This window comes from Pollachius pollachius (assembly GCF_949987615.1).
Source record: "Pollachius pollachius genome assembly, chromosome: 5".
NCBI lineage: Eukaryota > Metazoa > Chordata > Actinopteri > Gadiformes > Gadidae > Pollachius > Pollachius pollachius.
The window spans coordinates 25796054-25809559 of NC_136938.1; the positions used below are offsets into that span (position 1 = coordinate 25796054).

The 13506-nt window shown below is 47.3% G+C and overlaps 2 protein-coding genes across 2 annotated transcripts in view; one reads left to right on the forward strand and one right to left on the reverse strand.

Annotated features, from left to right (window-relative positions):
- Positions 1-311: 311 nt before the first annotated feature.
- On the reverse strand, positions 312-5569 carry LOC307076329 (organic solute transporter subunit alpha-like; the record flags this gene model as incomplete). Its single annotated transcript, XM_079737273.1, has 7 exons — positions 312-445; positions 2767-3022; positions 3144-3255; positions 3579-3737; positions 4641-4714; positions 5171-5325; positions 5521-5569. 7 exons carry the CDS (start codon positions 5567-5569, stop codon positions 312-314), a joined length of 939 nt encoding a protein of 312 aa, XP_079593399.1.
- A 1172-nt stretch (positions 5570-6741) lies between these two features.
- The window catches only part of LOC307076142 (C-myc promoter-binding protein-like), a 57235-nt gene continuing 50470 nt past the window's right edge, over positions 6742-13506 (forward strand). The window contains exon 1 of the mRNA XM_079737026.1: positions 6742-6788. The gene's annotated coding sequence lies outside the window, so the exon portion shown is untranslated. The remainder of the gene's footprint in view (positions 6789-13506) is intronic.

The following is a 13506-nucleotide window of genomic DNA, read 5'->3' on the forward strand; positions in this document are numbered from 1 at the left end:
TGCATCACGAAGATCCACGAGACTCAAATGTTTTTGCTAAATCAATTCTTTCTGTGGAGAAACAATGTGGAATAAAACTGAAGACTGAAGTGAGAAGGTTACATTGTGCAGATTTAAGGCATTCACAGATTTGATCAGAGAGTGTTGAGGGGATTTCTTTACAAAGTTTGTGAGGGACACACACAAATAGAGATCATGCAATTATTATACAATAACAAAAAACGGCATTTGCATATATGGACATTTGAAAGCCTCCAACATGCTTCAATCCGGCCAGCGTGTGTTTTACAATGTGGAGTGGTGTGGAGTGCTTATTGGATGAAGAGCAGAGAGTTGTCGAAGGCCAGGAGTTCTGTGTCCACGAGGGGGTAGGGTTTACGGTAGTACACCCTGGCTGTCAGCATCAGGATGAAGGCTTCAAGCACCTTGGCCATGTTGTTGAACTCTGTGGAGACAAGCACAGGAGGCACTTCATGGGCTCGAATAAATTAGTATTAAAATGTAAAAAAATATTATAGAAAGAATCGTTGTAGGTTCATATGTTGCCTTAATGATCTGACGTCAGTGCCGTGGTAATTATGTCCAGCCTGAATGTTATCCCGATTATTTTTCCGAGAGCTATGTGTGAAAGAGGTTTAAAGTAGCCACTCTTTCTCTCTCTCTCTCTCTCTCTCCCTCTACCTCACTCTTGCCTTCTCTCTCTCCACCTTCCTCCCTCTCCCTCTCTCCCTCTCTCACTCATCCAGCCTCCTCACCTGACCTCTGTAACTCTTTCCTCCTCGCCTTTAACAATAAGATCTCCCAAATCAACAGCTCCCTGACTGCCGCCCTCCCCCCCCGATCACCCGCCCTCCCCTCCTCTCACTACCTTCTCCCCTGTTGACTCCTCCCACATCTTGGACATCATCACTGCGTCCAAGACAACCAACTGCTGTCTAGACCCCCTTCCAACGACTCTAACCAAGGCTTGCCTCCCTGTCCTCACCCCCCACCTCACCACCCTCTTCAATCAGTCTCCATCCCTTGGTCATGTTCCCTCCGTCTACTAACTTGCCTCCATCACCCCCATTCTCACCCCCTTGATCCTGCCGACCTCTCCAACTACCGCCCCATCTCCAACCTGCCGTTCCTCTCCAAAATACTGGAACGCATTGTCGCCGCCCAACTCCGCACCCACCTCCAGTCAAACAAACTCTATGAACCCCTTCAGTCTGGCTTCCGCCCACTTCACAGCACCGAAACTGCCCTGGTCAAAGTCGCTCACGATCTCCTCACCTCTGCAGACTCCGGTGCCCTCAACATCCTGCTTTTACTTGACCTCAGCGCAGCCTTTGATACGGTCAACCATTCCATCCTCCTTAAAAGGCTGCGTCAACAGGGTGTTGAGGGCACTGCACTTGACTGGCTCACCTCCTACCTCACCGACAGGCAACAGTTCGTCTCGCTCTCTGGCCGCACATCCACCCTCTGTCCTGTCACGCAGGGGGTCCCTCAGGGCTCAATCCTCGGCCCCCTTCTTTTCATCTGCTACCTCTTCCCCCTCGGTCACATCATCCGCAACCTCAACCTTGACTTCCATTGCTACGCTGACAACACCCAGATCTACATCACCAGCAAACCCACGCAAAATCCTCCCCTCACCCAACTCGAAACCTGCATCTCTACAATAAAAGCATGGCTGACCCTCAATTCCCTCAAACTCACCAAGTGACAAAGCAGAGCTCCTCCTCATAGGCACCAAATCCACTCTAAAAAAAACTGGACCCATCTCACTCACCATCGACACCTCGACCGTCACTCCCTCCCCCCTGGCCCGCAATCTTGGTGTTATCCTGGACCCCACCCTCTCCTTTGTTCCCCATGTCAGCTTCATTGTAAAGACCTCCTACTTCCACCTCCGCCACATCGCCAAAATCAAACACTGCCTGTCCCCCCTTGGTGCTGAATCCCTTATCCACGCCTTCATCTCGTCCCGTCTTGACTACTGCTACTCCCTCCTCACTGGCATCACCTTTCATTCCCTCCACAGACTCCAAATGGTCCAAAACTCTGCTGCGCGCCTTCTGACTCACACCCTGTCTCGTGAACACATCAGTCCTGTTCTCTTCACTCTCCACTGGCTCCCCATCAAACAACGTATCAACTTCAAAATCCTCCTCCTGACTTTCAAAGCTCTCCACCACCTGGCCCCGCCCTACCTGTCTGACCTCCTCATCCCCCATCACCCCTCCTGAACCCTCAGATCCTCCTCCACTCTCACTCTGACTGTCCGGCCATCCAATCTTAAAACCTTTGGTGACAGAGCCTTCTCAAGAACAGCACCCCGACTCTGGAACTCTCTCCCCCAACCTGTATGCGACTCTCCCTCGCTTCCCATATTCAAATCCCGTTTAAAAACCTACCTCTTTTCCCAAGCCTATGACCTCCCCTACCCATAACCACCCTTATCCCTATCTACTATCACACTCCACCTTGCTTCTGTTCTGTGTTGTGCTTTCTTCCGCTTGTCCCCCCTGATTGTCATCTGCCTCTTCATGTTTTATGTAAGCGTCTTTGGGTCACTGAAAAGCGCTATAGAAAATGAATGAATTATTATTATTATTATTATTACTCACCCTCTCCCTCCCCCTCTCCCTCTCTCCCTCTCGCCCTCTCCCTCCCCCTCCCTCTTCCCTTCTCTCTCCCTCTCTCTGTCTGTCTCTCTCTTTCTCTCTCTCTCCCTCTCTCTCTCTCTCTGATAGTCACCAGGTGTACAGTGTATGTTACCTGAGGCCCTGCCCTGCCAGTTGATCATCTCTGTACAGGGGATGACGTCGTAGCCGGTCAGTAGTTCAATGATAAGCGGCTGCAGGCTGTTTATGACCACCGCTACCAGGATAATGTGGTACTTGGCCATTAAGTGATACCTCCGGTCGGCCACACACAGGCTGGTCTTCACCATGACGTTGAAGGCATACAACGACAGCAAGGTGGAGATGGTCATTAATGTTCTCAGGTAGAACACCGGACTGTAAACATCTACCTGTCAGAAAACACAATCAAAACGAAATAAGACAACCGGACAAATGTTCATTGTGTTAACATCCAATGTAAGCAGTGTAAGCTGATTTAGCCCTGTGGTTGTGATCTGCGGTCAGTCGTACCTTCTGATGGAAATACTTCCCATCAGCCCAGAGCACGGCGATGATGAAGGTCAATATGGGAATCAGGACCACAGTCTGAGAGACACACTTTCTGAAAATGCTGTAGGCTCGTCTGCAAAACAAAAGGGTTTACACGCACATTAAACAGGAGTCCTATGGCGTACACAACCAAGACTCTGCATACCTACTCCCTACCCCCCAACTGCCCCCTTATGCAATTATTGTAGGTTGTATGCCCTGGCACTTAATGTAGACACTTCTCATATATTATACGTCCTGGCACTTAATGTACACACTTATTCTATGTTATACGTCCTGGCACTTAATGTACACACTTATTGTGTGTAGTACGTCCTGGCACTTAATGTACACACTTATTGTGTGTTGTACGTCCTTGTACTTAGCATCATGTAGCATGCCCTAAATGTAACTCGCCGGTCCATGGGAGTTCTTGGCAGACAGAAGCAGCAGCAGCAGCAGGGCCCGACGTGCAGAGTGCAGTCCACGCTCTGCAGCTTTTCCAGCATCTCCGTCTCTCCCCCGAGGTAGGCCACGGTCAGGTGGAAAAAGGCGAAGAGGGCCATCCCTGTGTAGCTGTGGACAGACACGGCACAGAGGAACGTCTCATGGACGGGTGGCATGTGGCTCAGGAGGTAGAGCGGGTAGGCTGGTAACCGCAAGGTTGCTAGTTCAATCCCCAGCTCCTCTTAGCTGAGTGTCGAGGTGTCCCTGAGCGAGACACCTCACCCTAACTGCTCCTGACGAGCTGGCTGTCACCTTGCATAGTTGACACCGCCGTCGGTGTGTGAATAAATGGATGACTGTTGCAGTTAATTTACCATTAATTCATTCATGTAATCTGCTGAAAGGCCAATAGAATAGTTTGGTTCCAAAGCAAGGGTGATGTGCCAACTGTTTGCATTAACATTTAGGGCATTTAGCCGAAGCTTCTATCCAAGACGACATACAACAGTTCAGACAAACATTCAGACAACGACGGCAGAGTCAACCATGAAAGGCGACAGCCAGTTCATTGGCAGCAGTCAGGGTGAGGTGCTCTTGCTCAGGGACACCTCGACACTCAGCAAGGAGGAGCCAGGGTAGAAATAGCAACATTCCGGCTACCTCCTGAGCTAAGCCGCGCTGCCCCATCATTAAGCAGACTTCTTTATTCATGCAATTAAAGAGCAGGTAGGTGCATCACGTTCCAGGAATGCCTACAGGTAAACTGTTGACATTAATGTTGAAACCTGGGACCTTTCTGCTGGGAGTGAATGTTCTCACCACCAGACTATCCTGTCTTTGTCCCAAAATGCAAGTGGGGATGAATAATTGACAGAACAGATTGATTATAACAGTTGAACAGAAACAAGGCTGCCTATTGTGTGCTCAAACTGAATGTTAGACGTCAAAGCAAATGCACAGACAATAAGAAGTAGGACACCTTCACGTAATAAGGGAGAATCGTTCAGTAGAACAGGGAGATGACTGACTCACGCTGAACTGAGGAGGTCAGCCAGCATGGCCGACCGCGGGACAGTCAAGCCCAACTGGGCGGCGATGCCAATGACCTGAGTGAACCATATTCATACATGACCCCAGACATGCACACACATGCAGAGGTGGATGCACACACAAGAGCACAGATGAATGCACAAACACACACACAAACACACACACAAACACACACACCCACACACACGCAGACACACACACACACACACACATGCATGAACACACCCACACAAACACCAACATATGCACACACACACACACACACACACACACACACACACACACACACACACACACACACACACACATACACATTAAGTTAAGACATATTGAATCTGCATTTCCTTCAAACTAACTGTGTTCCTCATTCAAAATGACCTGTACTTCCACCGTATAACAAAGTGTGAAATGCATATGCGTCAATTACAATTCCTGTTTTCTGTCTTTGCCTCAGCCTTTTATATACATACATTATATATACCGTGAACATTTGGCTGGTACTGTTTACTAACCGGGAAGAGCGACAGCACGATGAGACAGCGGTCTTTCACATGAGTGCAGCTGATTTTCCTGCTCAGGTACACCCACATCTCCATGAAGAGGGCACAGGTAGACAGCGACATGACCAGTAAGAAGATGAGGAAGCCCAGCATGACAGGGCTCAACCCTGAGCACAACAAAAACACAGACACACAAAGACAAACGTCTGTTGAATCCCCATTGGAATCCCTGTTGACTCTACATTCAGGAAACTCTGATGAACAACTCAATTGAACCGGTACTGCCAAAGTCTCAGAGCTTCTCCTGAACTTCTCGGTGAGACCCGTCGCTGTTCTCTGTGCTCTCTGGAGTTGAATCTTACCTCTTGCAAAATCCTCGGCAAACGGTGTGCTTTCACTGCAGTTCACCATTTTGTTTAGAAGGTCGGATTGGTCTCAGTAAATCCAGATGAGTCTTTGGTTTCCCCTACAGACACTGCCTCACTCTGACTGCGTGGACCTTTGAGCCGGAAAAACACCAAAGCCATAAATCCTTGATAACAGGTGGCTGCATGCAAAGTGACTTTCAAGTTAGGCTGTGCACCATTGACGCATAGAGTCAATATTGGGAGAACAACAAACACACACACACACACACACACACACACACACACACACACACACACACACACACACACACACACACACACCCACACACACACACACACACACACACACACACACACACATACACACACACACACACACACACACACATAGGCTACTACAATTTGTCTAACCGTGGTAGATGGATACCAACATAGTACTCGATAGAACTCATTTGGGAACACTCCAGTACTTCCCCCTTCGTGGCCAGAACCAATATCGAATCAGTCTAAATTAAAGTGATGTGCTTGCCAGAAGCATCCACCGGATGGCAGTCGAGAGCTAGAAGTCAACATGTGGTGAGATAAGAAACTACGCGTAATATTCCTTTGTTATAGACCTGTAGTATATGGTAGTAACCTAACACAATGTTTAAAAACTGGAGTGCAATATTGACTGCACAGTTGGCTATTACACTGTCAATGACAAACAAAGAGGCATCCTCAATAGGCACTTTCCACTGACTAGAGTGTGTATGTGCGTGAGTGCGCGTGCATGCGTGTGTGTATGCTTATAACAGTAAAATAATTCCAACACTAGCCAAGGTTGAATATCTGCCACAATATGCTACAATACGTAATAGGCTGATATGCATAATATATAACATTTTTGACACTATGCAACAATAGTGTTTTTTTCTGCAAAGGCAAAAGAAGGTAAGCAACATCATTTGTTGACCGTCATTCCTGTGGTATGCGTGTGTCTGCTGCGTGCCGCCGCCTGTGGGCTCCCCTTAGAGGAAGAAGAAAAAGTGATGCAAACGCAATGCCAGTCATGAAGCGGTGCAGCGGGGAGGAGGATTCCCATCACACCAAGATGGCGGCGAGGCGCACAGCCGGCACGGTGGCGCGCTGAGAGACGGGACAGACAGACAGGGAGACACATTGTCATTGCTTATCTTCTGGTCATCACTGACATGGACCAGTGTTAAGGAGGGACTCATCGACACAAGGCGTCCGAGGACTGATTTCATCTTGCACGAGGGGTGTGTGAGTATGACCGGATTGTACCGTTAGTGGCTGCATGGGGATTCACTTCACAGCTGTGTGTTGGGGTTTCTCGGAGCTGGACGCGCGCACCGAGGCGTGTTGACCGCACAATAGATGGTGTATTGGTGCCAGACACGACTCGGTTTCAGTGCAGTTGGTGACGTGCGCGTAAAGGACGATCGGACTGGACACGGTGAATGCCATGCCTCGCTTTACCCTCGGATCGCCTCCGCCACGCATGTGCCACAGGTTGTTTTGCAATCGCTCCTTAATCCGTGTAGATTCAGTTCAGCGTGCGGCAATGCAACGTAAACAAGTGGGACACACGCCGTCCTACGTCGCCACTATGATAATGCCCTTGTCTGTCCAGTGAACTGCGGCTAAAAATAACTGCGCTCCCCTGACGGAGACGGGTTATTTGGAAACGGAGGTTAAATCTGTCCCGTCTGACAGCCTGTGTGTGTGTGTGTGTGTGTGTGTGTGTGTGTGTGTGTGTGTGTGTGTGTGTGTGTGTGTGTGTGCGCGTGGGCGTGTGTGTGTGTGTGTGTGCATTAGTGCATACTTGTCTGTGTCTGAGTGTGTGTGTGTGTGTGTGTGTGTGTGTGTGTGTGTGTGTGTGTGTATTAGTGCATACTTGTCTGTGGCTGAGTGTGTGTGTGGGTGTGTGTGTGTGTGTGTGTGTGTGTGTGTGTGTGAGTCTGTGTGTCTGTGTGTGTGACCAATCGGGTTGTTTTGATTGTGGTGGGTCTTGTAGGTCAGAGAGAATCACCGAGTATTCGTGCAGAAGTTCTGATTGAATGTCGGTGTCACTTTTGAAACGTTAGCATGGAAATCAAGTAATTTCCATGGCCAGTGTAGCCTAAATTGTCATCTGACATTTGAGGCTAAATTTAACTGAGTGGTTCTTGGGGGATTGCGTCGGGAGCCATCTTCACAAAAATGTCAGTCATGCATTTAGTTGTGACACACTGGAGAAGCATGTCTGGTCAGATCACATGCCACCAAAATATTCACAACCCTGTCATTTCAGCTCACCTCAGCTGAGCAAAAAGGAAAAGCCAGTTATAGTCTTATTTTCCAAATTAAGAAACTTAGTTGTTGTTTCGGACAGAATAAAGTCAATATATAAAATGAGCAGGTCAATTGAGCCAGGTCTGCATCCAGAACCAAGATCTATGCTTGACTTCCGCCAGTAAAAGTTCAAAGTGAAACTGTTGCTGTCCAGCTGCCAGAACATTCCGGGTCCACCCAATAACACTTCCTACCTCCTGACCTAACAGTACCCTAAAGGTTGAAGCCTGCCATCCAACTGTTTTAACCATCTGGCTGAGGGCTGAGTGCGTCTCATGTGACACGTTTGGCCGTCAAACGCTTCAACAGATCTCACATGTGTTTCTGCTGTGAAACCAATAATGCCCTATCTTCACCCAGAGCACGGAGACTGTGAACCACCCTGCCAGAAAGTGTTAGTGTTGTGTTTTATGTTCACTTGAAGTGAAAATTACATTGACACTCCCATTTAGGGCTTTTAGAAGTCACGTTTATCCAAAGTGACTTACAATAAGTACATTTGTCAGAAGAAAGAGAAACAAGAATATATCGCTGTCAGAACACTAAGGATGTTCATAGAACAAAGTGCCTGCCAAGCACTCACAACTGTCAGGTTAAACCATTCCCTGTATACAACAAAGATAGCTAGGATAAGATGTAGACATCACAGCAAATAATTCACACTGTTGCTGCTGCCTCTCAAGTGCATAATTAATAATAAACGTATGAGTTGTGACGTACAGATAGTCTCATAGACTAATAGATAGACAGTTTAAGGCCTTTATGTTACAATTACATAGAAAGGACAAACAACAATCCTCCTCTTCAAAATAATAGAAGGAAACCACTCTGCACAGTATTATACAGTCCCAGGGAATCAGGTCCATAAACACTAATTAGCCCCGGTTCCACCACTGTATTTAGTGACGTGAGGAGGAGGATTCAACAGGCTCCTGGCCCGTTGGGGATACCGGGGGTGGAGAGGATATCTTTAGCAGGCCGAGGCCGGTCCCCTCACGATACTGTCCAGAGCCACGTCTCACAGCTCCTCTCACAGATCAGTAAAACAAAACCCGGTCTCACCACCGAAGTTCCGTGTTTTAAGGGTTAATGCACAACCCCGTGAAATGGGTGATGGCATGGACGGTTAGAGAGCATTATATCACTTCAGAAAGAAACTAATAGGGATTGGGGGAAGGTTTGGTCTTTTTGTTGGAATTCTTCGATTAGTGTGTTTCAAGAGATTTCTGACCTTCACGCTAGTGCTAATGTATATACATTCACCAAGTCAGTAGATGTATATAAACAAAGAAATCGAATCTCTCCGTCTAAATAAACCAGAATGTCGAAGTCAATGTAAAACACAACATCACTGAAGATTGCTGTTCCAATCTGTGCACCAGATTGCAGACAACAGTGAATCTATTCTATAATCCAGCCAAGGTTACACTCGGAGGGTGATTGCTTTTGGCGGTCCTCAGGTGTGAATGTGTGTGTAGATGAATGAGGCTGGGTGGTCTCTCAAACACAGTCTTGTAATTCCGCCTGCTCCCTATAGTACTCCATATAGCCCTCGGAGGAAGGTGCTTCAGAATGATTTATTTATTTTGGAGCAGAAATGTTTCACCTTGCGGATGTGAGAAAATACACAAATATTTTCCTTGTGAATGAAAAGCCTGGACGTTTATGCCAGTGTTTAATGTCTGTTACGGCATTTGTTTTTACTAATGCCGTTTTTACTATTGTTTTTTTAGTTTTTAATGCTAGCACATAGCCTAATTATGCTCATAACCTCCGCCCTGTTATGGAATTAAACTTGAAAGAACAGCCTTTGAGAATAATTGTAAAGCCAAAAAAACTACATTAATGAGGATCATCTATGCCAATGACCTTAGGATACTGTGCCAAGTAATAGCATGCTCACAGAAGCTCCTCATACTTCCTCTCATTAGAGGAGAGCGACCTCTGAACTTGAATGTCACTTAATTGAACCGGCCAGGTTCCAACGGGAGAGGCCCTTTGTAAAACGAGGTCAAGCTGAACAATGCATGCATTGCTTTCTGTCTATCCACCGTGGACGCTTCCTCTACCCGGCTATCATGGGAATCATAACATGATAGAGTAGGTGTGTTGGTTCGACCACCGTCACTCACTGTCAGAACAGTAACAGTCGGGCTAATACGTGTGATCAATTTAACTCAATGTCAAAATCCTCTACTGGGGGTGTCGCTTTGTAAGTTCTGCTGACGTTGGCGCTTTCTTGAATGCGTTTTGAGACATTTTCAAACTTTTGTGTTTCAAACTGTCCTGTCTCTGCAACTTTTGAAGACGGTTAGAAATGTGACATAGATTGAAATGTATTATGTTATTTTATTAAGTTACGGTACAAGCAGCTTCCATTTCCCACAATTTCCTAACTTGAATCCGTCTGTCCGAAACCCCCCCCCCCCCCCCCCCCCCCCCCCCGTTTGTTCCCCTGCACCAACATACCCATTGACGTCCTGTTTAAGGAGTGACGGGCTCCACTAGTGCTGCGGACCTTTATCACGCTCTGGTGAACAGCAGCCTCGCCCTCCGTCATAGTAAGCTAGATTTGTTTTAATTAACCAGTAAAAACCCGGGCCACACAATCACATTGATCTGAACGTTTTGTGTTGAGAGTGGCCGAAAGTTTCTCGGTAAATTAAAATCTTTTTCAAATAGTATTGTAATTATAAGCTAATTACACTTGAGCTTTTTGATGTAGTGTCAGATGGAGTAGCATGTCATCGCTACCGCATTAGCTTCGTTCACTGCTAGCCTGTTAATTTTGCAAAATGTATCAAAGACAAACCGCTGGGGTAGGCAGTAGCCTGCTAATATATCCGCAAAATGACCACCACATTTCTCTGCTTCCCAGAGATTTATACACACCAAGCGTATTCCCCCTTCCTCTCGTCAGCATTTCATTTGCCAAAAGGCGTTTTAGTTTTCTATTGTGCATGTTCTAATTAGTCTGGCATTTTTAACCAGACCAATCACAGTGCACAGCACAAACTTTGTCCGAAATTACTCTTCAAACGTTTTAGTTTTCATTGGCATGTCGGTGTAGTCAAATGCATAAGCCTATTTTAAATGTAAGTGTCAAAAGACCAGGGGAATATCCCGTGTTAATAACGTATCACTATTCAATGTTACCGTCCAGCAACAGAAACATGTTCAAAAACCCTGCCGTGCTGAGAGGTAACCCAGGTCAATGGGTGCAGGGATCTCCCATTCGTTCTCCACGGAAAACAAACAGTTAATTTCCCAAGGAATGAGGCCTGGTTCCCTCCCAATATGACTCAACGGTGTAAAGAAACCCAAAGCAAACCAGGGGATCCATGCGTCCCTCCTCGGGTCTAACTGGAAGCAGATGCTCGGCTGGCCGGCGAGCCGTCCTCCTGGCTCGTGTTTGGGTTCTTCAGCACATTCCTCTAAACCTGCTCCACGTGTCCGGCCTGCCTCCGCTGTCTCTCTGCTGGATACAAACCCCCTTTGATCTGGAGCCAGCGACACCGCCTCAGCCACTGCCGGTGCTCTGGAACCACCCCACTTTCATTGGTTCCCCTCCGCACCCTCGGCCCCCTTGATCTTTACACAGCTGGGTGAGGTTTGCCCGTGCAGCTGACCTCTGGTCATGTTGTCCGTGGCGAACCTGTGTGTGTGTGGAAGACCCACTCGGCGGAGGGTCAGGTTCTCCAGACCCGGACCTACGAGGATCTGGCCCCGTGCTGGGTAGGACCGGGGCGTCCGGGTCGTGGGGTTTAGGAGGTGCTGGCTCCAGGCCTCTCATGTGGTAAGAGTTAGAGGTTTTTTCTGAGGCCCCATCACTCCCTCAGCCTCCGCTTCCATGGTGTAATGAATGTTCTCACACACTCCCCTGCACACACTACTTGATCCAATTGAAGTCGATTCAAGACTTGACTTGAAAAACGGTGACAATAAAAAGGGCTTTGCTTTGCTTTGTGATCCACTACACATGCAGCCAATTCATGAAACGATGGCTAAGCATCCTCCTTATTTTGGACGGAGCAAATGGACCGTGAAACCTCTGGCGAGTTCGAGCTCAGAGCATTTGTAGCAGCATAAAAGACAGGGTTGTAAATAATTGACCAAAAATCATAAATATTTACAATACTGCTGCTGGAATCCTGCAAAAAACTATGATGACCTTTTAGAAAAGCATGAGGGAGGGGGCGGGGTTGAGAGGGTCCAGAATCAGTTGTGTCTCCTCCCTGGGTGTTGTTCTGCAGACCGGGCAAGCCCTCTTCGATTGTTTAATCGGCCACAGAGAAGTAGGACAGCCCGCAACTAAGATATTTTGGATTAGCTCTGCTTTGCTTACAATGAGATACGGTCATTTCCTATTCAGTTATGATCCGTCTGTGATGCTCTGCTGAATGTTTTATAGCCAGACATGAAACACATTCGCCTTCCTTTAACATTTGATTGGTCGTAATTGTACGGTTTTGCTTTCGGTTTTGTACATACATATGTATGGACCGCAGTGCTTATCTGGTCAAACCTGTGCTTGTGTTTATTTGTACACTGGTCCCCCTTGAAAAGGAGATCTCCATCTCAATGAGACTATTTGTTTCAATAAAGGACATAATGATAATCATAGGTTGGCTATGAGGGAGATCCTTTAAAGTATAAGAAGGACAATTTCATTCTCCCATTTTCTCTCTCTTGTAAATATTCAAAAGCCTTTCGTGAACGCTGTGTTGAAATTCCGGTTCTCCCGGAAAAGCGCCCTGGAGTGCAATCAAAACTACGGAGAAAAAAAACATCCAGGGAATGTCTTCTAACTTTCCCCCCTCCACCTCCGGTGTGTCTGTGGTGACCCAGTGGCGCTGGCTTCCTGTGAACCACCCGAGTAGGAGGCAGAGCGGAGACAGGCGAAGGTGGGAGGAGGCTGCCCTATATTTATGGGCTTTATGTAATGTGTGTCACACCGGTGTCAGTATTTAGTTTGCATTGTATTTTTAGCAGGCCCCACGACATGGCAGAGATGAGTGGCATTCCTGGGCCCATCGTGAGGCACCGTGTTTGGGCCGCAGGAACACAGAAATGCCCTCCACTGACTCGCTTTCCCAGAGACTGCGAATCCTTAAATGTGTCCCTGTCGCGATGTTGCAGTTCCATTTGAAATTCGACTGGTATCGGAGTTTGTTTATGTGAGTTGAGTCTCATGGCCTTAATGGGAAATCTATGTGTTATACCTTATTAGGATAAAACCGTGAAACACTGTTTTGTGTCTGTTCTGGGGTTTTACAAACATTCCCCTTGTAAATGTGTATTTCTTCAGTGCTTTTCCCCAAATGGCCTAGAATGTCTGCAATTTTTGTCCGGTGTTCCACTGATGATACATAGAGAAACCTGCATCCATGCAGGGACACACCTGCTCTCGAGTTGAACAATGCCTTTGCAGCAAGGCCTACTTTCTGTACCTCGTGGGAGTCTTGTGTGGAAATCCTTTTGTACAAGGATGGATTGTGATAGCAGTTGCCAGCTGTGGCTTTGTTTCTGTTTGACATCCACACACCAGATAAAGATTCAAGTGGAGGAACCACTGTCTCACCTTGGTCTCCGTACTAGGGGCTGTCTCTCTCTCTGTATTTTACTGTAGCTGGGTTCTCCACC